A 27376-nucleotide genomic window follows, 5' to 3' on the forward strand; every position below is an offset into this window, starting at 1 on the left:
CCTCAGATCCTTCCTCCTCATCAGATAATTCCTGTAACAGCATTTGTATGTCTTCATCCTTCACAAACTTTGCCCTACAACAAAAATAGATAGTTACTTTTGTTTCCTCTATAGTCTACATTTTAAAATAATGAAACTCCAAGAACGTTTAAGGTACAATTTTACTTACATTTCTGGGCGCGTGGTGAAGAAAGTTCACCAAATGACGGCATGTGCGAGTCTAGGTCGATTAGCGTGACACGTACAACTTCCTGAACAGATACCGCTACACTGAGAGTATCGATAAGACTTCGCCGGGAGGTACTAGCAGCGCGAGGGTTGTAGCTCTTAGGAACTAAAAACTACAGATGAAATACGCAGGTTGGTGAACGAAATTCACCAGTGCGCCTGGTTTAGGGTTAATAAGTTTGCATATCGATTCAGCTTATTCTGGAGCTTGTTCCATTAAATTCAATGGTTTTTCCTGGATACTGCTACTTGGATCAAAATACTGAATGCAAATTGGAAACATTTTCCTGTTCATTCTGTTTGAAGGATCTTTGACTCTAGAAAAGAAATGGCTGGCTTTTTTTTGAATCCTTTAGAAGTTCTAAAAAGTCATTGACACTCTTCAGAACTAACACATTTTGAATCAAACACTCTGATCTTGTTTACTCACAAGGCATGCATTTTGCAGTTTCAAAATCAGAAAATATATCACCAAGTAACTACTACAGTCCAAACTTACATAACTCAGATGATGCTTTACTCTGTGATATACCCCATCTACTCACTGCAGAAACACTGTAGACGGCCAGAGTTGTCTTGTTGAGAAAATGGGACATAATATTGCCTGTGGAAGTAGCTGCTTGTTCTTTCAACTTGTGACCTTTGGGTGCAGCATGCTGTTTCATGTTATTCTGACGATAAGTTCGAACCCAGGTAGAATCCTATTGTCATTTCTTTAAATAAAATTGCCTGTATTGGACTCTGTCTTGTACTGTACATGGCAACATAACAGGATCATCAAACTCGCTTTCATCAGGAGAACTCATTTTCTTCACTTGCTGTAAAAATCAGACAATTGATGAAATTATAGATTATGATGATCATTTCTATAAAGGCAAATGTTTAAATTACTAACTGTGATTGGAAAAACAAATATGTAGGCCTATACAGTATAAAATAAATCTTCACCACTATGATGAAATCAATCGCATAATAATACAACTCATGATGTAAAACACTCCTGAAGCCAAGCTTGAACCAATATTGGTCTTACAACAGTAGTAGGAAAGATTTAGGTAGGATGTAGGTAACATTGGAAGAACACTCCCATTTGCACATACACAATTTGTTATCAGTGCTACGATATGAACTTCGAAATACATTACTAGTTCTGGCACTATGATAATAATGCCCAAAAATTTTGAAAAAGAATAGAAATCAATACTACTATAGAAAAACTGCTTAATACAGCGAAAATACTTAGAACATTCTTAACATACGGGAGATGAATTTTTGCAGTTAGAAAATGTAAGATCACATTTAAAAACTTACAATCTGGCAACGCTAAAAGTAGAACATTTGAATTGGAAGCCTGAGTGGCTAAACCTTTGTTCCAAAATACCTCACTTTTTGAAACTGAAGTGGTGTTGCAAATTTTAAGAACATGTTTTACTTTTATACAAACCCTATAATATTTTAAGTGATTGCTGTTGTCTTAAAAATAAAAGTATGTATTTCCTGAAAAAGTTAATGGAAGATAGTTTTCCAGTCCTCTTGATATGAACAGTGGTACTCATTACAAAATGCCAAACACAGACTTCTTCTCTTGTTTGAAGACAATCCATAATGCTTTGTGTATGAAAACTTGAATTTCATAGTAAAGTGACTCGATACCTGTACACCTAGGTCATCCCTATCCCATCATCACCATTTGTGAGATGCTGGATTTGAATCCCACCAGTGAAATGAGATGAGTTATGATTAACCTAATGATTATTGTGTAGGAGAGACCATCTGTAGCAGTGGCAACAAAAGTTGTGTGCATTATTATTATCTTTTTTTCCTGTGTTTTATCATTACACTAACACGGATAGGTTTTCGGCAATGATGGGTTAGGAAAGGGTTAGAACATGGCTTTAATTAAGGTACATTTGCCTGGTGTGAAAATGGGAAACCATGGAAGACCATCTTCAGGGCTGCCGATGGTGAGGTTGGAACCCTCCCTATCGCCATATGCAAGCTAGAAGCTATGTACTGTGCAGGCAGCCTACTCAGTAGTTTGCATGCTTGTAGTTCTGAAACAAACCATTATTCAGTTTATTATCATAACTTCTTTTGAGAATTAATATTAGCATTTCATAGTCGGTGCGACGTAAAGCCCCTAGCAAAAAAAAAAAAAAAAAAAAAAAAAAGCATTTCATAAAACTGTGTTAGTACAGAATACAAAGTACTTGAATGTCATTGTTCAGGTTCAGTTAAAAGTAACATCTTGACAAATAACTGAATATTAATTCTTTATTTAGTTTCAGTGCATCAAGAAAATCAATGTTAGAAATAATTAGCAACTTCTTGTCTTATTTGTTAAGTAGATTATTTATGTCAGAGTCAAAGGAGTGTAGATACTTTGTTTGCATCAGCACACACTATCCCATCATCACCATAAGACCTACCTTTATCGGCGTGATGTAAAGCAAATTGCAAAACAAATGTTGGGAAAATTCCTTCACCACTTCTCTCCCAGTCCTAGCCTTTAACTCAAATACACACATTTATTATATAGGGCAAATGACTAAAATGCCTTTATGACAAAAGGAGAAGTTAATTTATGGAACATTTGTTCATTGCTTCATTGGTGGTGGTTAGAAACCTAGCTACCTACTGATACAACTTATAAGTGTACCTACCTTGTTGTTGGTTGAGATATTTGGTGTAAACTTCTGTGTTTCAGTGTCTACATTATGGTTATAAACTACAAGTTGTAACATTTATGAAAGTCTGTACAGAATTTACAAAACCATAAAACTCACATTTTTTTCTTTCATTAACCCCTCCTCCTCGTCTGTCATTGACAATCTCCTTAGTTGTTTGACCTATTACTTAAATTTTCTTCATATTTTATGGTGGAATGCTAAGGGAGGGCTATCTTCTGGCAAACTATCTCATTCTCTCTCTCCTCTCCAAGTTAAAATTTATGGCTTAGTTAATGTTCCACCAACTTTGTAGATTGCATCATTAATGATAATACATTAGAAACTTGTGGGTTCGAACCCCAGTGTCAGCAGCTCTGAAAATGGTTTTCCGTGGTTTCCCATTTTCACACCAGGCAAATGCTGGGGGGGGGCTGTACCTTAATTAAGGCTACGGCCGCTTCCTTCCCACTCCTAGCCCTTTCCTATCCCATCGTCGCCATAAGACCTATCTGTGTTGGTGTAACATAAAGCAACTAGCAAAAAAAAAAAGAAAAAAAAAAAAAAAAGAAACTTGTTAAGTTGGATCAATTGCGACTGGAGCCAGTTCGGAATAATGTAAATATGGGTCAACCAGGGAATGTGAGAAAAATCAATAGAAGACAACTTACACACAGAAAATTTCCTTTATATTGAACAAAACACATTTGAAACATACAGTATTTACAGATTGCAAATATGTTAGTACACATAGCTAACAAACACATATAGAGTACAGTCTAATTCTTGCTGTACACCTCAGTATGATTGTGCTCTCCAATTAAAAATATAACTGCTTACAATTCTTGCATACAATGCATTTTTTTATTTTGTAAAACGTTTATTTGTAAGTTTCGTTCTCTGATTATTGTGTAAGGCTTCTCTCTGTTTTTTTATTTGTTCCTCTGAATTGGTCCAGGTTATCTGGAGATCAAAGTTAAAGGGGGCCAATTGTTCTACTGTAATATTAATGATAATAATAATAATAATAATAATAATAATAATAATACATTTATTTTGAATAAATAAAAAATTCCATTATTATTATTATTATTATTATTATTATTATTATTATTATTATTATTATTATTATTAATAATGAGATTTTGAATTTATGACCTGGATTCTACTTCAGTCTGTTTTGAGTATGGTATCATCATCATGATCATCATCTGTATCATTCGTGGATCTGAGTGTATACCCATAGCCATAGAGTAAAAATGCTTGACTCTGCTTGGCATAGTATAGGTAGTCAACCTACAAATATTGTACTCTACATAATAGATGAGCATGAAATTTCTATAGGAAAAGTGATAGGTTTTATAGTACTGGCATTGGAAGGATAGGGCAAAGCAAGTGTACAGTTTCTAAATTCTAAATATTTTTGGAGATATATTTTCTTGAGCATTGAGACTGTTTTGTAAGTAGACATGTGAGATACTAGAGTAGTGAAATTGGATTGTTAGTTTGTGTGTTGGAATATAACCATAGAATAGTGTCAAATCTATTATTTGCCTTTAGCAAGTATGCCTTTTGCCATTGTCCAGTGACTGAAAGTGAAGTTTGTAGATAGTAGAAGCAGGACAGGTTTTCTCCTGGATTTGTGGTATCTCTTCTCACTTGCATTCACATAATGCTTCATGATCTCCTCAGGCCTCATTAGCTGTTACAAGCCAGAGGAGGAGTTGCAAATATTGTACATAGTGGTACTCAAAGGGGAATGAGTTCAAACAGAGACATGTTTGAATTGCTGATTGTCATTTTACTAATCATATACTTTATCCAAAGTTTGTACTCAATGTGAACTTAGCATACTGTATATTGTTATATCATTGAAACTGTTACGAAGTTCTATATGAAATTACATAGCCAAGCACTATACTTTTAAACAATTTTGATCAGTGTTGAGTTTATTGCTCTGTAAAGTTGGATTTAAAGTAGGTCTTAAATTATTTATTTTTCTGTCATGTTTCTGGGTAGGTATGTTTTAAGACCTGGAACCATTTGTTTCTTTCTCAGTGAGAATTTTGACTTGGTATTCACTGAAACTAAATCATGTAAACTAAATCATGTGATCTCCTTCCTGTATCATTTCCTCACATTCACCTTGGTTAGGGCACTTCATGTAAGAGAATATCCCGTGTATGTTAACTAGTAAGGGAAAATGTATGTTAACCTCATCATCCTGGTATGTAAAATTTGAATTTTTTAAAGTGTGTTCCTCTTTTACTGGTATGAAGTTTATTAAATTATAAATTGGAGTATCATGTAGATTCTGATTAGCTTGTCAAGGTATATTTAAGGCTAGTGAAGGGAGCATGCTTAATTCCTTTTCTTTTTGTTAATACCGGCTCTCTTGAAATTGTGACTGAACACTTGTTTTTGGATGCTGCCTGCATTCTTTAGCTGGAGTGCTATTATTTACATGTTTTATTGGAATCATGGGTGCCGCCAGAAGCCTTCCCTAGGTTTTGAGTAATAGGATAGTGTGTAGTTAAATTTGTGACTAACACAAATGCACAGAAATGGTGTTATTTTGTAAATAAAACAGTGACTCCTTATCTTCTCAATAGCTGCAGCAGCAGTATATGACAACTAGATAGTTTGCTTCACTACAAAATTATGTGCTTGCATCGAGTACCAGTACACGTGTATAATGTGAATAAATGTGATATAGCTCTTTAAGTGGAAGGCAAAGATATCATTGAAAGTGAAGTTATGGGCCGATGACCTTCGATGTTAGGCCCCTTAAAACAACAAGCATCATCATCATCAAAGTGAAGTTCCAGACATAGAAGTTTGTATGTGTAGAAAATCTTCTAACAAGTTACAGTATTCAGAACTATATTTTTAATATAATGACTTTCTTTTACACAAATCAATTGAAAATATTTTCTCTTTATCACGGTAATGAAAAAGGAACATATAAAATGGACAATAATTGAGGATTTTGCTGTCCTAAAATATATAAAGACTAGGTGTGTCAGGTTGTTATAGCCTGGAAAGTAGATATTACAAAATAAAAATAAAAATAAAAGTTTATCAGAATATCTTACTTTTAAGAATGAAACTTAACTTTTCAAATAATGTCATTTTAGAAATTAATCCATTATAAAATATTATCACATACCAGTATTCAGAATAATGAAAATGTAAACACATTCAGAAATTAATACATAATTTGTTTGGAAAGGTTCAGTCATTTTAAAGAAGTGAGTGGGAATAATTCTTTACTGATCAGGAAAATATGCAACTTTTCAGCACAGGCAATTTAATGTTTTACACATTAACTCTGCTCTCTAGAAAACTAATTTTTACATTTTATCACATAGATATATTATGTTTAATTTAATATTTTATGTTGTTATTTGAGAGTCATCATTTCATAGACTGGTTTGATGCCATTTCCCATGCCATCCTGTACACAGACACCTGCGTGTCCTCGGGTGTTAGTTACAGCTGTAGTTTCCTAATGCTTTCAGCCGTGTTGTAGTAACAATACAGCTAAGCCATGTTAAATATTATTCATGAAGAAAATCTGTCTTGTATTATTTGGGTCAAAATTTCACACTGACTTGTACTGTTTGGCACAGTTTCCTACTGAACTGTACTTCACTAACCTGTTCAGAAGAATCAAAATAAGCAACGCTCTGAACTTCTGACAAGATTCTAAATTAGTTAATTGTTACATTAGGTGTAACAGTGAAATTAGTAGCAGCTAATTAAACATCACAAAAACCATTACCATAGGCTCCTGTGGTCTTTAAATATCTATAGAAGTGATGAAATACTGGTTCTCTCTTGACACAGAAAAGGTACTCTGATACAACTTTTTGGCCACTAGATAATTGTCTGTCTGACCCCAGCACACAACGCAAAAATGGTCCTCAAAGGCTCTTCTTTTCTTCATTTAGGAAAGTTTTGAGAAAGAAGAAGAAGAAGAAAAAGAAGAAGAAAATTCCATGGTGTTAGTGTGCTACTGGAGCTAAGAGAAATCTGGCCATAATAATTATGGACATAATGACTGATAAATTTTTTTTTTTTACCATCAACAAAATTTTAAAACAGAGTTATACTTTGGGGGTGTGGGGGTGGGGAGAAGGAGTTATCTTGAAATGAATATTTTACATTATTACATATAGCCTTAATACCAAGCTGTAGAACACACCTTTGGCTAACATAATATGGACATATCTTATTTTGGATATTTTGTGACTTGTACTTTTGTCTGAAGGATTTTTTGGTATCTTATTCTGTTTCCAGTTATCAGTCAGGCCTTCTTCACCCTTTTTTATTTTTACCTTGCTTCTGTCTACTGCATATTAACTGCACAATGCCTGCAGTGGAGCCATGAATCACTTGATGATAAAATAGTAATTGTTACAAATATTTGTCATATGTTTATTATACGGGATATAGTTTGCCAGTCTATCATTAAACATGCATGAGCACTGCCTGCCTTGATATGTTAAAACCATAGCTCCTTTGCATAGATAGGAAGGGGAAGTGCTCATCTGTACCTGCTCCAGTCATATGGTGTTTAATTGTTTCCTCTTTGCTGAAGAAGTGTAAGAAAAGAAATCCCTTCTACACTGTTAATTAACTCAGCCTTCATTCCAACTTGTAGAACGACATCTGATAATGTTAGTGGACCTACACTTACTGATGTAAAACTTGTATGCAAAGAAGAAGCCATCAGATCCATATTCAAAGTTGGTGGTGTAATGGTACCAACAAAGCACAGAAATGATTACAATATCATGGAATTCGGGCAATGCTCAGCCTATCTGTGGTGGAAAATGCCTTGTGCTTGCATGGATACATGTGTTAATTTGGCGCAGCTGTGAGCTTGCCTCTGGGAGATAGTGGGTTCGAAACCCACTGTCAGCAGCCCTGAAGATGGTTTTCCATGGTTTCCCATTTTCACACCAGGCAAATGGTGGGGCTGTACCTTAATTAAGCATATGGCTGTTTCCTTCCCATTCCTAACCCTTCCCTATCCCATCGTCGCCATAAGACCTATGTGTGTTCGTGCGACATAAAACAAATTGAAAAAAAAAAAGTTGATAAGGTCAGACATGGAATCAGACATGTGTCATCCTGTTACAGATTTGCAAATTATGCTCTACATCGTAGATACTTCAACATGGAGGAAACTTGTATCCTATCTAGTCTCGCAATAATTATATGGGTGACAGACCAAGTGACTGATGAGACCAAAAAAATATTGAAACATGATGTAAACACTCCTGGCAAACCTAAGCTGTATGAATCCAAGTGCTGTCTTGCTGGGAAATGGCTCCTGGGCAGTCTGTCAGGGAAGGTAGCTTTTGAGTCTTCAGAATTTCTTCAATGTACTACTCTCCAGTTATTGATCCTTGTAATACTACTAGTGATCAGCAGCAATCATATACAGTAACTCTCCAGACCATCACACAAGCAGCTGCAGTAGGAAATATTTGTCACTAAAGTGAGACAGGAATTGTATTGTCCACGTGTGGTCCTGCTGTTTAAGAGGGTACAGCTCCTGTTCTGTAACATGTTGCTCTCTGCTAAAACCACTGAAAACAAAGGGGCAAAAATTTTGAGATATTAATGGTAGGGAATGTAAAGGTCATTGACATCACAGATTTGCCTCTGCTAGGTGTCTGGAAATGACTCTAGTAGAAATAATGTGCCGTAGTGAAGCTGTCTCACGTCTATGAATGTTTTTAGTGTGGTACTGCACATAATGACTCTTTATGTGATGTGTAACTACACATTCTGGATTCTGCTCATGATGTACTGTTTAGAAGATAAAGTAAATGTAACGCCTCAGGTACTGGGTTACAGGCCTTCTGAAGTTTTACGGTTGGTCATTATGCTATACATACACCTCTCTCTCTCTCTCCCCACCTCCCTGAAAACTAACAAAAGTGCAAATTTGCAGCAGCCTCCATAATTCTGACATTCTGGTTTGCTGTCATCAAGCATCAAAAGGAACTCTACCGGCCAGTTTGTTTGACAGAGTTTGTTTTGTCAAAATTACTGACTGCCTTAGGATTGTTTTGCCCTATGCTTGTTTCTCTCTGCTAACACCACAGAAGAGTAATGGGAGACTAAATTATAAATAAGACAAACAGATTAAAGCAGATGTAGGTTGTAGTAGTTATGTAGAAATGCAAAGGTTAGCACAGGATAGGGTGGCATGAAGTGCTGCATCGGACTGGTCTATGGACTGATGACCCAAACAACATAAGCTATAAACTTCATGTTGGTCCATACTGAACTGCAATTACAAGAAAAACAGTTAACTATAACAATCCACCTATTCAGTACTTTTTATTTTGTAAATATTACATTACATCTGTCTTGGTGGTACTAGTTACGGTAGTCGCTTAAGTGCGGCCAGTATCCAGTATTCGGGAGATAGTAGGTTCGAACCCCACTGTCGGCAGCCCTGAAAATGTTTTTCCGTGGTTTCCCATTTTCACACCAGGCAAATGCTGGGGCTGTACCTTAATTAAGGCCACGGCCGCTTCCTTCCCACTCCTAGGCCTTTCCTATCCCATCGTCGCCGTAAGACCTATCTGTGTCGGTGCGACGTAAAGCCCCTAGCAAAAAAAAGAAAAGCATCATCAGATTGACTGTGATAATACTGTACAAACACTCCTATGGTACGTGATCCAAATTCACGGTGCGGTATTAAAAATGAAGACAATTAAAATTTAAAATTTTCTTGTGCAAGTTCACGAAATTGTCCAAAAATATTTTCCATATATCAACATGATAAAGTCATCAATTCTTATAGCTTCCATGCATGAGGTAAAAATAGCACTCAAATGGAGCAACCAAAGGTCTTAGGAATAAGGTACATTATACAGGGTGTTTCAAAAAGGACTTTACAACTTTGACAGCTCATAGTTATTTATTCATTTCAGTTACAGGCATGGTTTTGGTGTCATCTTGACTGACAATAGATCAAGTTTTGCCTCGCGTGGTACGCTAGTACATAATCGCGCCACTGCAAGCACTAGCGGCAGTTGCAGCAAAGATGGCTGCCTTCACCGGTCCCGAGCGCGCTCGCTGTGTGTTTTGGTTTGAAGAGTCGAAGTCGGCGACAACTGTGCAACGTAATTTTCGTACAAAGTATGGTAAAGATCCTCCCAGTAGGCCTACTATTTATGAGTGGCATAAGCGCTTTATCGAAACTGGATGTTCGGTAAGCCATAAGAAATCCTCAGGTCATCCACGTACGTCTGACGATGTCGTAGAGCAAGTGAGACAACTCTCCGAGTACAGTCCTTGAAAATCGACATGGCATGCTTCTCGAGAGCTGCGCGTCGCACATGCGACTATTTGGCTTGTGTTGAGAAGACGGTTACATCTCAAACGATACAAATTCACAATGGCACAGCAACTAAAAGACACTGATAAGATTGCTCGTAAGGACTTTTGTGTGGACATGTTACATCGGTTGGAAGAAGATGAACATTTCATTGGAAAGATTATCTTTAGCAATGAGGCAACTTTTCACTTAAGTGGTAAAGTTAATAGACACAACTGTAGGTTCTAGGGCAGTGAAAATCCAAGGAAAGTGCTAGAACATGAACGTGATAGCCCAAAATTGAACGTGTTTTGTGCATTGAGCAAGAGCAAAGTTTACGGGCCTTACTTCTTCAGTGAGAAAACTATCAACGGAATAGTATACTTAGATATGCTGGAAAACATTTTAATCCCGCAGATTGACGCTGATGACCAAGAACTCAGCATATACTTCATGCAAGATGGCGCACCGTCACACTACCTCTCCGACGTCCAGGATTTCCTGAATGTACGCTTTCCGGGTAAGTGGATTAGACAAGGTGCACCAATTGCATGGCCTCCATGCTCACCAGACCTGACACCTCTTGACTTTTTCTTGTGGGGATTCGTCAAGGATAAAGTGTTTGTTCCACCCTTACCGGCTTCTCTGCCAGAACTCAGACGTAGAATCTGCATCACAATTGAACAAGTCTTGCCTGACGTGCTGCAGCGAGTTTGGCAAGAAATCAACTTCAGATGGGGTGTGTGCCCCATGACCGATGGAGGTCACATTCAGCCTGTTTAGGTAAAACTTGGTCTATTGTCAGTCAAGATGACACCAAAACCATTTCTGTAAGTAAAATGAATAAATAACTATGAGCTGTCAAAGTTGTAAAGTCCTTTTTGAAACACCCTGTATTGTAAGTATAGTCCTTTTAAGGTTTCTCTGTTAGAAATGAGCTTCATGTGGTAAATGTTAAATAGATGGTGATAATGCATTTTTACAATGTCACCGTGGGCCTATACACTTATTTTAGTAGTTTTCATATGTCTTGACTAATTATTGTCTTTTGGCTGATGATGGCCACTCGTGACCGAAACTAGTACCACCAAGACAGATGTAATGTAATATTTACAAAATAAAAATATATTGAATAGGTGGACCATTATAGTCAACTGTTTTTCTTTCTTGGGATGACAACAACAGCAGTAGCAGCAGCAGATAGATAGGTGAATATGATTGAAATACTGTAGGTTGTTATAGCTATTCCCAAGAAAGCAGGTGCTAACAAGCATGAAACCTACCATACCATTAGTTTTGTATCTCAAGCTTGTAAAATTTTAACACTTACCTATTATTTACACAAGAATGGAAAGAAAAGTTGAGTTTAGTTGGGAGAGGATCATTTTGGCTTTAGATGATATATAGGAATGTGTGAAGCAATCCTGACCCTATGTCTGATCTTAGAGGATCAGATTAAGAAGGACAAGCCCACATACATGACATTTATAGATCTAGAAAAAAGCATTCAGTAATGTTGATTGGACCAAGCTATTTCAGAATTCTGATGGTGATCGGGATCAGATACGGAGAAACAAGACTCATCTACAATATGTACAAAAGTCAGTCTACAGTGATAAGAATTGAAGACTATGAAAAATAAGCAGGAATCAAGAAAGAAGTGAGACAAGGTTGTAGTTTGTCCCCCTCTCCTTTTTCATTGGTTTATGTAGAGCAGGTGGTAAAGGAAATCAGAGAGGGATTCGGAAAGGGAATCACAATCCAAGGAGAGGAAATCAAAACTCTGAGATTTGCCGATGATATTGTTATTTTATCTGAATCTGTATAAGATCTGCAGAAATTGCTGAATGGTATGGATACAGTCTTGGAGGAGGAGTACATGATGAAAATAAATATATCCAAAACAAATGTAATGTAGCACAGTCAAATGAAGTCAGGTGATGCAGGAACTATTAGATTAGGAAATTTAAGTTTTGAAGGAAGAAGATTATTCGTACTTCGGTAGTATAATAACTAACGATGGCAGAAGTAAGGAGGACATAAGATGCAGACTAGCACAAGAAAGGAAAGCCTTTCTTAAGACAAGAAATTTGTTTTCTTCGAACATTTGATATAGGAATTAGAAAGATGTTTTTGAAGACTTTTGTCTGGAGTGCGGCATTGTATGGAAGTGGAACATTGATGATAAGTAGCTCAGAAAGAAAGAGGATAGTAGCTTTTGAAATGTGGTGTTACAGAAGGATGCTGAAGGTGAGATGAGTAGATCAAATCACAAATGAAGAGGTACTGAATCAAGTTGGTGAGGGGAGAACGATTTGGCAAAATTTGACCAAAAGAAGAGATAGAATGATAGGACCTTTCTTAAGACACCCAGGACTTGTTCAGCTGGTTTTTGAGGGAAGTGTAGATGGTAAGAATGTTAGGGGTAGACCAAGGTATGAATAAGACAAACAGACTAGAGCAGATGTAGGTTTTTTTTTTATACAAGTGAATGTCTGTTCCACAGAGTGTAACTTCCACTTAGTTTGCAGACGTTTGCGGTCTCTGTAAGCACGTGGTACACCTGCATGGTGATAAATGTTACTAGAGTAGTTTATATAGTTTCAAGGTGTCTAAAAAGCAAATGTGTCGAGTGAATGATTTGTTGCTGAAGGAGTTTCCTCTTTCCTGTAGAGGTATAAATGAATTTGCTACCATTTGTTCTTTATGCCAAAGAACTTTTAATGTTGTGATCAGCAGGAAAGCCTCTGTTGTTTAATATGTGGTAACAGAAATGCATGAAATTGCTAACGTGCAGTAAGTTAATAAAAATTATGTTAGTAGAATGAGTATTTTCATTCTTCAAAATGTGTATGAATCACTGTAACTGAATGACAAACTAATATATAGCATTAATAAGAAAGTTGTCTTTTTATCTGTCACTGGAAATTGTGAAGAAATTCTGGTAACCTTGGTATGAACTATACCGACTATCTGTTACTAGAAAATTCTATATCTTTTGTTCATTTAATTATTAAGACTAAGTTATTCTCATTGTTGATTCACGTTTCCTTTTCTTGTTTCACAACTTTGAACACATATATATTGTATAGAATATTGTGTTTGTAGCTTCACTCTTAGATTATTTTTCTTGATAAAGAAATCACATTTCAATCAGATATATATATATATATATATATTGCCCCCCCCCCTCCCCCCCACCAACCAAGGATGATGTTGTTGATGTTTTTCATTTCTTGTAATGTATGAACTTCTCTGGTTTTCAATTTGTATCTAATCTCTTTGATTAGTTGAGTGTTTTCTATACTGTGCTCTTTTTAAATTTTTTCTTTCTTATAATTTTCCTGTTGTGTGTCTCGAATTACAGTTCTGTTAAGTCTTCTTATATTTGTAGTATCTGATGGCATATGGAATGGAATAACCAATGTTTGCTTGTTGTCGTTTTCAAGATCAAGCTGTGATCACACAATACAACAAATTTAAACTTTTTTCGCTCTCAGAAATGAAAATACGTGATTTTAGTTAATTCACATAGGCTGATTTTGAATCTAAAGTTTGTTTTTTCCTATCACCTAACAGTTATTTGAGAGGACATGATAAATTTCCTGCCACATACTGCATAGGCTATATAGTTCACTGTAGTTCATTTGCAGTTTTATATTATTTTCTATTATTATATTTGGTATAATTTCAACCCAAATCATCCATAATCCAAAATACACAATAACAGAAATATATTAAGTATTCAAAAATTGTATTTATATTGTAATTAAGATGTTGAAAATGAAAATGAAAACCTACAACCAGTTCTCCAGTCAGTGACGGGGTCAGGGAAGGAATGAATGAAGCCCCCCATCTTGTGGCGAGGATGGGAATTATGCAAGCTGCCGAGGCATGTCGCACTCCTCTGGGGCAATGATTAATGACTGACAGATGAAATGAAATGATAGTGTGGAAAGAAATTCAAGTGTGAATGGGTCTTAAGAGATGCAACCCAGTGTCTTGCAAGCCCTCAAAAAAATCTTCCACCACATCTTTGTAATTGTCTGCTCTATAGTTTCCAGAAAATTCACACAAACATATTTAAAAGCAAGCTAGGCTTTTTTCAACAGGAATGAGAGTCCTCTTGAATACAGAATCATGTAAGAGATCACATACTGGTAGCTAAAGATACCTTCCTTTAGTTTTGCCTCACTCACCTCAACCTTTGAAAATTTCCCCTTAAATATTGAAATGCCCTTCGTGATATGTCTGTTGCCTTAACAAAGTTCATCAACCCCAGTTTTATATGCAAAGGGGAGAAAATTATTTTGGTGGCATCAAAAAACTACACTTTTTTTTGATGACCACTCTCTAATTTCATAATGGTTATGCTTATCTCGACTGTCACATTCACAGAGAAAAACAACAAAATTTTCTGAATCCTGGCTGCATTACTGTTAGCATGTCTATCACTTTTAGATCTGCACAAATCTCCCACCCGTGTTCTGTGTAGTTCAAAGCCTTAAGAATTGTTTCCATGCTATCATATGTTTCTTTCATATTAACGGAACAGGCAACTGAGGGGTTTAACATTCCTTTAGAGTAATACAACCGAGAGGTATATTAAGAAAATTGCCCAGACAAGGAGACAATAGTGCCTTCCGCTCCTGAAGAAACTAAGTCCTGCTATAGGGTGCGATACAAATATCTCAAGAATGTTAGGTGATGCAAAAAAACTAATGCTATTTTTGTGATCAGTGTGTCTGAAAATATGGTAATTGATATATTTTGTGTCTGAGAGCAATTCACTGTTGTACTGTGTCATTAGACTTGCAGTGCTTCAATTGGGCTTGCTTTGTCTGTAAGGGAAATTTATTATTTATATCTTATTCCTTCCATAATTTATACTTTGCATAATTTTTGTTCTAAATACTCATATACGAGCTCATGGCCCATTTTTCACATCTTCAGTAGAATAAAAGTGTTTGTAGATGCCCTGGCGGTGCCCATGTTTAGAATGGAATACCAATGAAGTTTTCTTATAAATTATATACAGCTTTCCCTCTTGGGAAAGTTGATATTTGGTGTGGAACAGAGCCAACTCAGAGCTTATATCAAACCTTCATTCTATAGGATGGGACATCTCAGTGTTGTTATGGCTTTCTTCAGACCTATGCCAGTGCCTTATTGAACGATTTCCTAATGTAAGAAGTTCATTGTATAGGTTGGAATTTGAACATAATTTTACTCTTATTCTATTGTTTTTGTTTCAGACTCTTCAAATTCTGGTGGAGAGAACATGTACACAATGATGAAGTCGGTTCCAGGTGGAAACATGCCAGGAGTAAGTATTATAGGCTTAATAGAAAATGATCCATATTCCACTACCATTGTAAGTGTTCCTTATATTATGTATAAGACTAGAATATATGAAAGCTTTTCTTTTGCTGCTACAGTAAAATCTGTCCTCAGCGGAAACCCAAGCGACCGGAATTTTTTTCCGCTGTTTGCAGGATTCTGGTTCATAAAGGTGGTTAAAAAATAAAATAAAAATCATAAGTACAAACCTCCGCTAGATAATCCAGCAGTGGATTGATATGCTTTTGTGTGGCAGTGGATACAATAATGACAGTAATCACACACTTATATACATTAGTTCACGAGCACCAACACAAATCGTTTCTTGCTTAGAACTTTCTCACAACACACAGTAGTACAGTATGTACATTTATTTAATACACATTATATGTTTTAATAGAAATACCACCAACAGTACTGTCATTTACTTCTTCCAGTAATCCAGAATTGTACGCTGGATACAACTATCCTTGGTAGCACGGCTCCTAATTAAAATGTGGACACAACAAATAATGCTGAACAATTCCACATCATTTTTTGCTAGTGAAAATGCCTCAATGTCCTTTATGATTGATAGGGCATGTCGGTAGACTTCACGGTACATAAACCATCTTCTCCATTGTCTTCGTTATCATCGTCATCATCACCATCAATGTCCGTTTTCTTTTCTTGTGGGTGATAAGTGACAAACTCTTCGATGTTTTCTTATGCCACCTCTGTCTCAACTTCTAGATCAATGACCATGTAATCTTCTGCACTGTCATAATCATAATTACATTGTTCCAGAGTTTGTTGCAGCTTATCAGTATTTTTTAAAATTATGGTTCCTTTGTCAGGGCGATAGACAGACTTGGCTTTGTGAAAGTATTGACGAACCATATTTGGTGACACCCCTTTCACTGTTTTTGCGATCCAAATTACAGCATCAGGCACAGAGACAGACGTAGCCAGTTCTGTGGCAGAGGCCACTGATTCTGTGTTTGCAAGCAATGATGCCATTATCAGTTTTCTGTAATTTAAAAACAATTTTGACACCCTGATCCTTTGGCTGCATTACGCTAGAAGTATTTGTTGGAAACCATACAGGCTTAATGTTAGGAAGCTCTATTGCTGAATGGTATGTAGCATTGTCGACAAATAGAATGACTAGTATTTACAATTCTTGTTTTTATTATCCACTCAGTTCAATACATAAAATGTTTATTGTCTCTAATGGGACATTACAATACAAACGTTAATTGGGACATGTTTCACTCGCTGTGTCGAGCATCTTCAGCCATCTTTTATATGATTTTCTCAAGGTTGAGTCGAACATTAAACCTTATTTACAGTAATTTTGTTCATTGAAAATGTTTTACACAATAATTTTTTTTGTCACTGCTTAAAAAGTAAACAAGTAAAATTGACAGTTAAATTATATTAGTAATGGACTAGACGTTAATTACACAATATTGATAAAATGTCATCACTAATCAAAAAGTAAACACATTTTTTTTACAATTAAAATGTATCATCAATGGACTTCTTCTCCATTGTCTTCGTTCTCATCATCACCATCATGTCTGTTTTCTTTTCTTGTGGGTGATAAGTGACAAACTCTTTGATGCCACCTCTGTCTCAACTTCTAGATCAATTTTTTTGACAGTTAAAATGTACCATCAATGGACTAGACGTTGATGATACACTTGAATTGTCAAAAAAAAAGTTTTTGTTTACTTTTTGATTAGTGAGGACATTTTATCAATATTATGTAATTAATGTCTAGTCCATTAATGATACAATTTAATTGTCAATTTTACTGTTTACTTTTTAAGCAGTGACAAACAATTTATTGTATAAAACATTTTCCAATGAACAAAATTATTGTAAATACGGTTTAATGTTTGACTCAACCTTGAGAAAATCGTATAAAAGATGGCTGAAGATGCTCGATACAGCGAGTGAAACATGTCCCAATTAACGTTTGTACTGTAATGTCCCATTAGAGACAATAAACAGTTTATGTATTGAATTGAGTAGATAATAAAAATTGTAAATACTAATAGTAAGTTCAATACAGAGAAAAACATGAAATTGGTCTTATGCAAGTAGAATGACGTTCTTGTTATGTTGCTTCATTCCCTAGTTGAATGACACCAACCATTCTTCCATTAGGTGCCGTCCATGCCCTCTTATTGGATTTCTAGTCGACAGTTAGACTAAATCAATGTCTTTTAAGCTTCTGGGTTTTGCTGCTTTTTGTATGGCTTTTCAAGTTCCTCAGAAAGGAAACTATATAAAAAACTGTCAATCTTTCTTTGGAAAGTTCCCCTCCTGTACATCTTTTCTCTTTCAGGGATAATGTTATGTTAGGTAATGCTCAGAAATATAGTCCAGTTTCATCAACATTATCTATGGCTACATTCCAGGGTTCATAGCCTTTAATTTGAGAGCCAATTTTTGAAGTCCAATCCACCAGTATTTCCTCAGTGGTGTCTCTAGCCTTTCCACAGACCACCTTCAACACTATCTGATGTCGTCTTTGAAAACTTTCCAGCCACCCATTGGAAGTGGTAAAATATTCCCTTTCGAGCTTTTTTGCAACTTCTCTTGCATGGTGGTGTAGCATTTTGTCCCTGATATGGGCAAATTTCTTACTCTTGCACTAACAAACCATTACCAAACAATTTTGTTTATTTCCTCATTCCCATTTACTCTGAGCTTTTGTTTCCCTGCTCCGTTTCCCCGTAACCACTCTTCATTTAATTCCTGTTTTTCTGAAGAATGTCATAGATTTGTGTTTTTTCAATCTTTAACTTTGCTATGATCTGCTTAACAGACAATTTGTCTTTCTCACTAGATTTTAAAACCTAAATTTTTAAGTTCAAATCTAAAACCACGTGCTTCTTTCCTTCGATCACACTGTACAGTAACTACATCACAAAGTAACTCAATTGCTACCTGCAAGCACACTAAATCTGTGACCTTTCTCGGAAAACTGCACTGCGTTGTTAAGCAGGTAGTGTCTCCACCCTCCCTAATTCCTGCGTTCCATTAGTCAGCAACTCAACATTACACTCACGTGGTGACAAAGTTAGAGAAGGGATGATGGAGGCCCCTAACGTTTTGGTCTTTCCTCATTCCTCCAGTAAAGAATGTCCAAACCACGCGGAATATCCCTGTCATGGTCTACGGATGGAGTTGCCGCTTTACAACCTGGCTGTAATGCTGTATTGGTCATCTTAAATCCATTCGGAATATACATGTAGTGAAAAGGGTTAGGAAGGAAATTTATATATTTTTACCATTTTAGTCGCAAAATTTCTTTCCGTTTCTGCATCAGATAGATTCTGCTAAATACAGGTAAATTTACATGAATATTAAACCGTAATTCACGGGACCGGGAAATGTTGTCAGTTTATACAGTTTTCCGGTTCATAAAGGTTCCGCTAAAAACAGGTTTTACTGTATATTGCATGCACCCTGTAATATCACTGGGGAAACCTTTTCAGGACTTCCCCATGACTGGTGGGCCAGAAGGAGGACCTATGGGACCAATGGGGCCTAGCACCATGGGTCCAGTGATGAACGGAGATGGGCTCGACGGTATGAAGAACTCCCCAGCAAACGGCGGGCCGGGCACCCCTCGAGAAGACAGCGGAAGTGGGATGGGCGACTACAACTTGGGGGGCTTTGGGGGACCTGGGGAAAATGTGAGTATGAGCGCCGGCGGCTATTTCTCCGAGACGTAGCGTGAGATCCGAGCACCATGAGACTCGCAGTCCAGGCTTAACCGGGCCTTATCAAAGGATCCGTCCTCCGTGCAAGAGCTAGCTCGTGGACTCGCCACGCTTGCAGCTTACGCCTTGTGGCTTGTGGCTTGCCTCATCAATACTTAACAAATCTTTGAGTACATATTTTTAATTGAAATGTAGCACATTTCTCTGGATGTGGGCTGGGTACTTAAATGTATGCACCAACTGTAAGGAATTCTTAATTTTTAGTTTAGATGTTGGTGGTGCACCTTTTAGTGTTTGGTGCCAGCATTCTCATGAGTTCTGCCATGACAAAATATTAAATAGATTTAAGATAAGTGTCCAAGTGTGAAGATTGAAATTTTGGAATAATTTAATTTAGAAATTTATTTTATTTATTATATATATCATTTTTTAATTTATTTTTTTTGCATGTTTCATTTGACAGATTGTCAAGCAGTGTTTGGCAGTCTTTTTTGACATTTCCAGTGTAAAATGATCCATTTATTCTTCTTAATTACTTGGATCTTTGCTGCGTACTCATGCAGCTCAGTTAAATGCTCAGAAAAGAACTGATGGTTACTTAGCTCAATGATTGTGTAAGCAGGGGAGTAGGGAGGATGCTTTGCTTCGGTGCCCTCCACTTGTGAGAGTTGCATTCTTATTGTGGTGGCCTTAAATCTCCATCTGCAATGAGAGCGGCTTGCTGTCCCGAGTCGGAGTGCACCATTTGGAATTGTAGATGTGAGGAAATCTTGTAAACTGTTGGAAAGTATTAAAGTTTGTTTGAATGCTCAAAATGCCTCGTATTAATGCGCTTGCCCCTCCCTACTGCCTTCGTCACATGATTAACATGTCCGCCCGCCAAACTCACATGACGCCGTGACGACGGAAGGGTGTGTTGCATGAACCAAATTTCTCGAAACCATTTTCAATTAAAAAGTTTTTATGAATGCCACTCTTAAAATTGAGTGCTGGGATGTTATTTGGGAGGGGAGTTAATTTCTTTAAATGTCATAAAAATCTATTGGAAGTTTGGACTGTGCAGTGAACACTTTCTTCCTTCCAGGACCAAACTGAATCAGCCGCCATTCTGAAAATTAAGGAAAGCATGCAGGAAGAAGCCAAGAGGTTCGAAAAAGACTCCGACCATCCGGATTATTTCATGCAATAACACCCCGTCCCAGGCCCATCTCCTTCCTCTCCTGGGCTCCTACCCGTTTCCCTTCCTCGTCAATCTCCTTCCCCACCTAGCCCTAATTCCCGCCATCTCAGGCAGTCTCCCTCCTCCCCAGTTACGGGACCTGGATCCAAACCGAGAATAAGATTGCTGTAAAATCAGATTGCAGTCAGTGTGGATGGCTGGGCATCAAGTTTACATCTTTGTGGACGATGGTTGATGTCGCCACATAGAAATTTACGGAAAATTGTCTTACAGTTGTTAATCATCAGTCAACAATTGGAATGTTCCCCACTTTTTTATTCCTGAAAGAATGTTGCCCATACCTGCCTTGGTGGGTATGTGATTGAACTACATACCGTGAGAGTGAGACTGGCAATCTGATTCCTTGAAATGTTCTCCAAGTGTGAGTGACAGACATAAGTTCAAAGTGTTTCAGTGACTGAAATTCAGTGCAATTTTAATCTCACTCATTCGTTTAGAGACGTGCGTGACATGCCGATTCGTGTTAGGTGGACATGCGAATGGTACTTCCCACAGTTATCTTCAAATACTATAAACAATCCAAGGAGCTTATTTGCCTGTGTAAGAAAATCATTGTAGCTGTAGCTCAAGATTTTTCCCTTCCATCTCCAGACTCCTTGTTATCCTTACTGTATCTCCACAAAACCAAAGTAGCTCTCAAGACTTGAACCCAAATTTTCTCTCACATTGGGGTTCACTGACTTTGCATCATATTTTATATTATTTATATTTTAAAAAAATGTCCTATTTAAATACTGATGTTTCTGTCAGCTGAGGAATATGTCTCTTAAAAATTAGGCTTATTTAAACATCCATGTTTTAAAAATATTGTGTACATTTTATGCCTCTTGTCTGTGTCCCATTTGGTGCAATATTGACCCCTTTCCATCTGCCCTGTACATTATATTAGTTTAGGATATAATTCTAGATTCCATTTCCCAAGTTATGTAAAAAAAGGAAGAAAAAAAACAAGTTCCCATACGGTTCATACTGCAGCTGAGGATATGCTGAACTTGAAGCTGCATCTACTTGCTGATAGAATAAGGCTCTTCTTCTTTTATACCATAATTTACTCAGTAGATTAGCAAAGTTAGATATTAAAAATGAAATTTCTTTACAAATACAGTTTATCACTGTGTCTTTATTCTGATACTTATACTACATTGGTTATATTCTCAGTAAATCTTACTGAAGTATGTTTCTTTCAGTAATTTTAAAGCAGTCAGATATTTAGGTTAGATTTTGGTCTAAAGAGCTCTTCAGCAGAAACTCTTGAGGTGTGATATCACAGTAACGCTTAACAGTACATTGGGGTTTGTGGTGGTGTTGAGCCTCATAATTAAAAATGTAAAGAAGATATTATGGTACAGTTTTAGACATTGATCCAGTCAGGCAATAAGAGACATTATAACTACCGTACAAGTATTATTTTCATATGTTCAGTTCATTTGCTATGCATAACGTGCTCTTCAATTAACAAATATTGTCAAGTAGCATTCTTTATGTTGACTGATATGAGCTTAGAGCATATTTCAATCTTTATCCTAGTTGAACGATAATCAGGATTTCCTAACAATGAAAACAGTACTGATATAAAACATGCCAGTATATTATGACTTGTTGAAGAACGGAATATAACTTCCATAACCATGTTGAGTGGTTTCTGATACCGGTAATAACTGGATGGAAAACAAACTTTCAAACAGCAATTGGACTAGTTTTTTATGCAAGTAGTCTAGAATTCATGTTGTGGTTGGATGGCAGATGCATCTGTCATTTGCCTGCTGTGAATGATTTAAGGATCAACATGGAAACATTTTTCTGATGAACTGAGCATGTTTGCACATTAATACGCAATAAATTTTTACTTTCTCAAAAGGTTTCTCTTGATGGAGATGTTATACTGAAGGAGACTTTGTCTACCAAAAGAGGGGCAGTTAGTCAAGAAACGAGAAATACATGGATTGACTTGATAAAATTAATAAATGTCCTTCTGGAAAGATTGAAGCTTTATAAATATTTATAAGTGGAACCCGATTAAACATGGTCCAATTCACAGCGGATTCACATTAAATGTGGGTACAAAGTATGTCTCCAAAAGAGGTTATCAATAAAGTAGATTGGAATTGGAATATTTGAAGAAGTTATGTAATCATATAGGCTAGAGGGGATTTTTAATTTTTTTTAATGAATAGGCATATAAAATTGAAAATCAGTGTTGAAGTACACAGTAGAGGAGTAAAAAGTGTGTTTGGTAAATATGATTGTCCCAAAATTATTGAGGAAATATTTTAGGTTTTCAAGAAAATGTAGCCTAATAATCGTTATCATACTAGAGGACTACCAACAGCAGGAGGTCAGAAAGGACGTGGGGAGGTTATGCATGTAGATTCTGAAGTAGAGAGATGTAGAAAATATAAATACACTTCCGATATAACTATTCATTAAACATAAGTGAATAGCATTTTCTTATGAGTCTCAGGGAGATCTTTAGGCTGTTTGCAGAGACACTGCCTAGGATTCAAATTAGCCTGCTGTAAATTTAAGGAGAATGTAAAGCAACTGAATGGAAAGGAAGTAATATTAAAGACTGGTTCAAGAATTTAGCACAAACATTTTTACTTGACAGCATACATATTCAACACAGTTTCATGGCTATCTCAACAGTAAATTGTGCTGCCCACTTGCACAAACCTGAGACCATGTTCTTTGCTCACCCTTCTTTGACCCCATTCCCTGGGAGAATATTACTGATGGAAGGAAAATGGAGAGAAAGGGACTGGAGGAAGAATAAATTCATTAGCATAACTCGAACTTGATTATTCATCATATCATACTAACTGTTTCATGATTTCCATGCATCAGATTTTTGATTTAATAAAGCATTTCTTAATAGTGCATTAATACATGTGTGTAATGGGCACACACAACAATCAGTTAATGATACTATAGCAGTTAACTCTTATTTAGAGTGTGTAAGATAATGCTAGAAATCCTCTGTAGCTTTCATGTTGCTGTTCATTTCTCCCCCATGAAACATTGTATTTGCCTTGCATGCTGGTGATGGATGCCTTTTGTTTGAGGTCTAGCTACTGATTCTAACAAATGGTATTTCTTCTCATCATGTTCATTAATTCACTTGTCTTGATGACCAACAATAATTTTATTCTGCATTCTTCATTGCAGCTTGTTGGGTGGGAATCTGCTTGAGTCTGAAAGTGGATAATGCCTGCCTTTGCTTTGAATATTCCTGCTTTTGCACTTCTTAGAAGAGCTGCCTTTATTTTAAAATTGTCCTATTTAATAGTACATTACTCAACAGGGAGGGCAGGGAGGAAAAGAAAAGAAACAAAGTAAATTGTTGATCTTCTTCAAGCATCCTCCTTCATGACCCATTCATTGCCAGATCATTTGTGGAGATGTCAGGCTGGAAATTCTCTTCTTAATATTTTAGGGAAAATATGCAAGGTGCTATTGAGATGACACTATCCATGAGAATGCTGGATATCTTACACAGACTTCCTCCTGAATTTAAATAAAAATATCAAACAGTGTATTTGGAATGGAAAAATAAATTGATAATTAATATTCCTTCTTAGATGTCATTTATTTAAAGTTTGTCTTCTCATCCACGATATACCTTTGTGAAGGGTTAACATCCTTTACATATATATTTGGATGATAGGAGCATAATGGTCATCATACCATACCAGCTGATTTGTGATTTCCATGCATCAGATTCTTAATGTATTGAAGCATTTCATAATAGAAAATCTGTTTCAAGTGGTGTACATTCCTTTCTCTGTACTTCAGAAGTGAAGGATGTGACTATAAATTATTTCAGGATATTCATTGAGTTTCATTTATCCTCCTGAGTCTTCATTGATGTTGAGTTGTCTAGACTTGAGCAATATAAATTTATCTTTCAGTAAAAGGGTCTGTCTCATTGTATGTTTGACTATGAGTTTTGAGATGAGTAATTTAAATGACAAAGTCGAGTGGAACATTCTGAACATGTCTCGGAGCACTCTTTCCTGTTTGACATGTTGTTGTACAGCTGGCCCCATTTGTTCCTGCATCATTATATTGTTTGGTTTATTATATTTAAGAAGATAGACCCTAAATGTTTTAGCTTACAAGCTGTAGAATGGAGATGTGTGCTTCAGAGATGCTGCTAAAGGAGACACATAGGGATGGGATGCTTTTATTCTCTTACATATTTTTTACATTTTTCATATGACATGTGGTATTCACAGAATTAGTTAGAATATACCATTATTGAAGTTTATTTTAATATAAGTCTTGTTGTTATATCTGCATAAATTAATGCATACATTCAGATGTGAGAATCCAGGTTTCTTAATTGGTTGATGATTTCTGGAGGAGTTAATTGGTAAATTCCTTTCAGTCATCTGAGTAAGCTCTTGCAGAGAACTTAAGGTGCAATGTGGCTGATTGTCTGCCTTTTTCTCCACAGTTGCTTGAAACCAGTTTTTGAAAAGCTTCCCAATAAATTGTCCTTGTGTATTCAAATGCAGTTTAATCATGTACCAAGTACATGGGGCAGGTAAAGAGAACATTTAAAAAAAATCTGTTCTCTTGCACCTCACTGATTGATTATCAAGTGGCGTATGCATTTTGAGTACATACTTTAAGCATCAAGTGACCACAAGAGCTTCTCAGATATTATAGGATATGTTCTAAGAAAGTATTGAGCTGCATAATTTTGTGGTAGATCAACATGTGCAAGCTGTTGAGGGTTGGACAAGATCACACAATTTTAGTGCATTGTAGTATCAGGTAGAGTGGGATAGTATTCATTGTTGGCAACATACAGAATGGAGCATATTTCATTGTTTCTGATCCCACTGTCATGGTCATTCCTGATACATTAGCTCTGGGAACAGAATACCTAGTTTAAGCCAAATGAAGCTGTACATAGCACCATTGCATATGTACGGTACTGTATTCAGTGGCTGTCAATTTCTCTTGAAGGTGTTCTTGTTGTATTAAATGTACCTTGACTTTAGGGATGGAAAGGTTATTTCATAAGTAAATTCAGGTTGCTTGATGATTGTAGGGCTGTAAATTAATCTGCAAACATTTTTCAGTCTCATTTTATACCTCTAAGAAAATTCTTTTTACTCTTTAACCTCATCCTGCCTTTTGATATATTTAATCTCTTTTGTAAGTTATACTGTGCATTAGACTTTTGTTGGGTTGGGAATAGTTAAGGTGCTTTAGAATTTGTATGTCTTAGTATTTGCGGGGGGGGGGGTGTTGAGGGAAGAGAGCCTCTCTGCTGTTGGTTTCTTTAGCTGTAACATTATTTTTGCAACAAATTAGGGGACTGAGAACAAACTGAATTATTTGCGGTATTTGAGAGCTTGCCTGACTTTCTTCATTGAAGCATTTAAGATGGAATTTTCAATTTGGAGAAATTTTAATGTTGAGAGATTATTTTACTGGTGGTGGTAGGAGATGATGTTCCATGTGGGCATACAGTTCCTTTACTTGGAAACAGCTGGAAGGCTAGTTTGCTAGATGTAGGATATGTGGTTCATCGAAGACAGAATTATTCTTGGTTGGTGCCAGCAATACTTATTCGTATTGTCATCATGTCACCATCTTCTTCCTCAGCTATATGTTGACAACTTCTATCTATGTATGACTCTTGTTTCAGATTTTGCTTCTTTGCAGAAAATCTGACCTAGATTCCACTCTAAAAATTGTTACTAATGTGTTCATCTTGTGTGGAACATTCAGACAGATATATTTTCTTAAAATCAGATTCCTCATCTATATTGAGTTTGTATCTCATTTCACATTATTGTAACTTATATTGCATACCGGTACAGTAACATTTAGTTTTCATACACTGTTTAGTAAGAAGTTGGAAATTGAAGTTTTGTTCAGGAAGTTATTTCAAAGGGCACGTACCTGCTACCAAATTGTAAGGTATTGTTGATGTAGAGAGAATTTCATTTTAGAATTTCATTTTTCAAGTGCACTGTGGTGTTATACGTTAGCACCTGGGTCATTTATGACCTATCTTGTCTGCCATGTATAATTACCTAATTTTTTCCATTTATAATTCCATAGTTTGACATTTTTTATGTCTAAATCATCTTGGTCTCTTTTCTCCATAGTCTGTAAAGAATCCGAGAAAGATTACAAAAGCATTATTTTTGTTTCATACTAGATTGATCACCTATGCATTAGTTTATAAGCTTCAGTTTAAAGTGTTCATCATAATCGTCGTCGTCATCACCATCATCATCGTCATCATTTCCCCATATCCGGATCTAAATGATTCCAGGTTGGGGAAAGTGGATGATTTTTCATCTTTGTGCTGTTCGCCGAGATCCATTCGATGTCCCATTGCCCTATACTGTTATTTACTTGATTAGCACATTATAATCTGGGTCATTTATGACCTATCTTGTCTGCCATGTATAATTACCTAATTTTTTCCATTTATAATTCCATAGTTTGACATTTTATATGTCTAAATCATCTTGGTCTCTTTTCTCCATTTTATTGTTAGACTTTTCCATCTGTGTTTATTTCTTCATTTCTCATGCTGTATCTCCTTGTCTTCTATAACATACCCATCAGAAATTTCAGTTCTGCTACCTGTATTTGATTTTTATCCTTCTTTGATACTGACTAGGTCTCAGCTGCATGTGAATTGTTTTGTACACTATTTCCTTAACCTTCCGTTGCACTACTTGGTTCCATAGTAGAATCTACACTCGGTGATAGAAAATATTCATACACAGTCTTGTCAGTATTTGGAAATAGCAGTATTGTTTTTCAAGAGGCATGTGCCTGGCACTAGATGCTAAAGTATCAAGGG

At 36.3% G+C, this 27376-nt stretch overlaps 1 protein-coding gene across 8 annotated transcripts in view; it reads left to right on the forward strand.

The window, feature by feature from the left end:
• Ssdp (Sequence-specific single-stranded DNA-binding protein) overlaps positions 1 to 24105 on the forward strand; it is an 831184-nt gene extending 807079 nt beyond the window's left edge. For all 8 annotated transcript variants that reach the window (XM_067141370.2, XM_067141374.2, XM_067141371.2 and 5 more), the window contains 3 exons: positions 15495 to 15565; positions 19071 to 19271; positions 20383 to 24105. In XM_067141370.2, coding sequence (XP_066997471.1) covers positions 15495 to 15565; positions 19071 to 19271; positions 20383 to 20487 — 377 coding nt within the window. In that variant the 3' untranslated portion in view covers positions 20488 to 24105. The remainder of the gene's footprint in view (positions 1 to 15494; positions 15566 to 19070; positions 19272 to 20382) is intronic.
• The last annotated feature ends 3271 nt before the right edge of the window (positions 24106 to 27376 follow it).

The sequence above is a fragment of the Anabrus simplex genome, chromosome 2 (genome assembly GCF_040414725.1).
Source record: "Anabrus simplex isolate iqAnaSimp1 chromosome 2, ASM4041472v1, whole genome shotgun sequence".
NCBI lineage: Eukaryota > Metazoa > Arthropoda > Insecta > Orthoptera > Tettigoniidae > Anabrus > Anabrus simplex.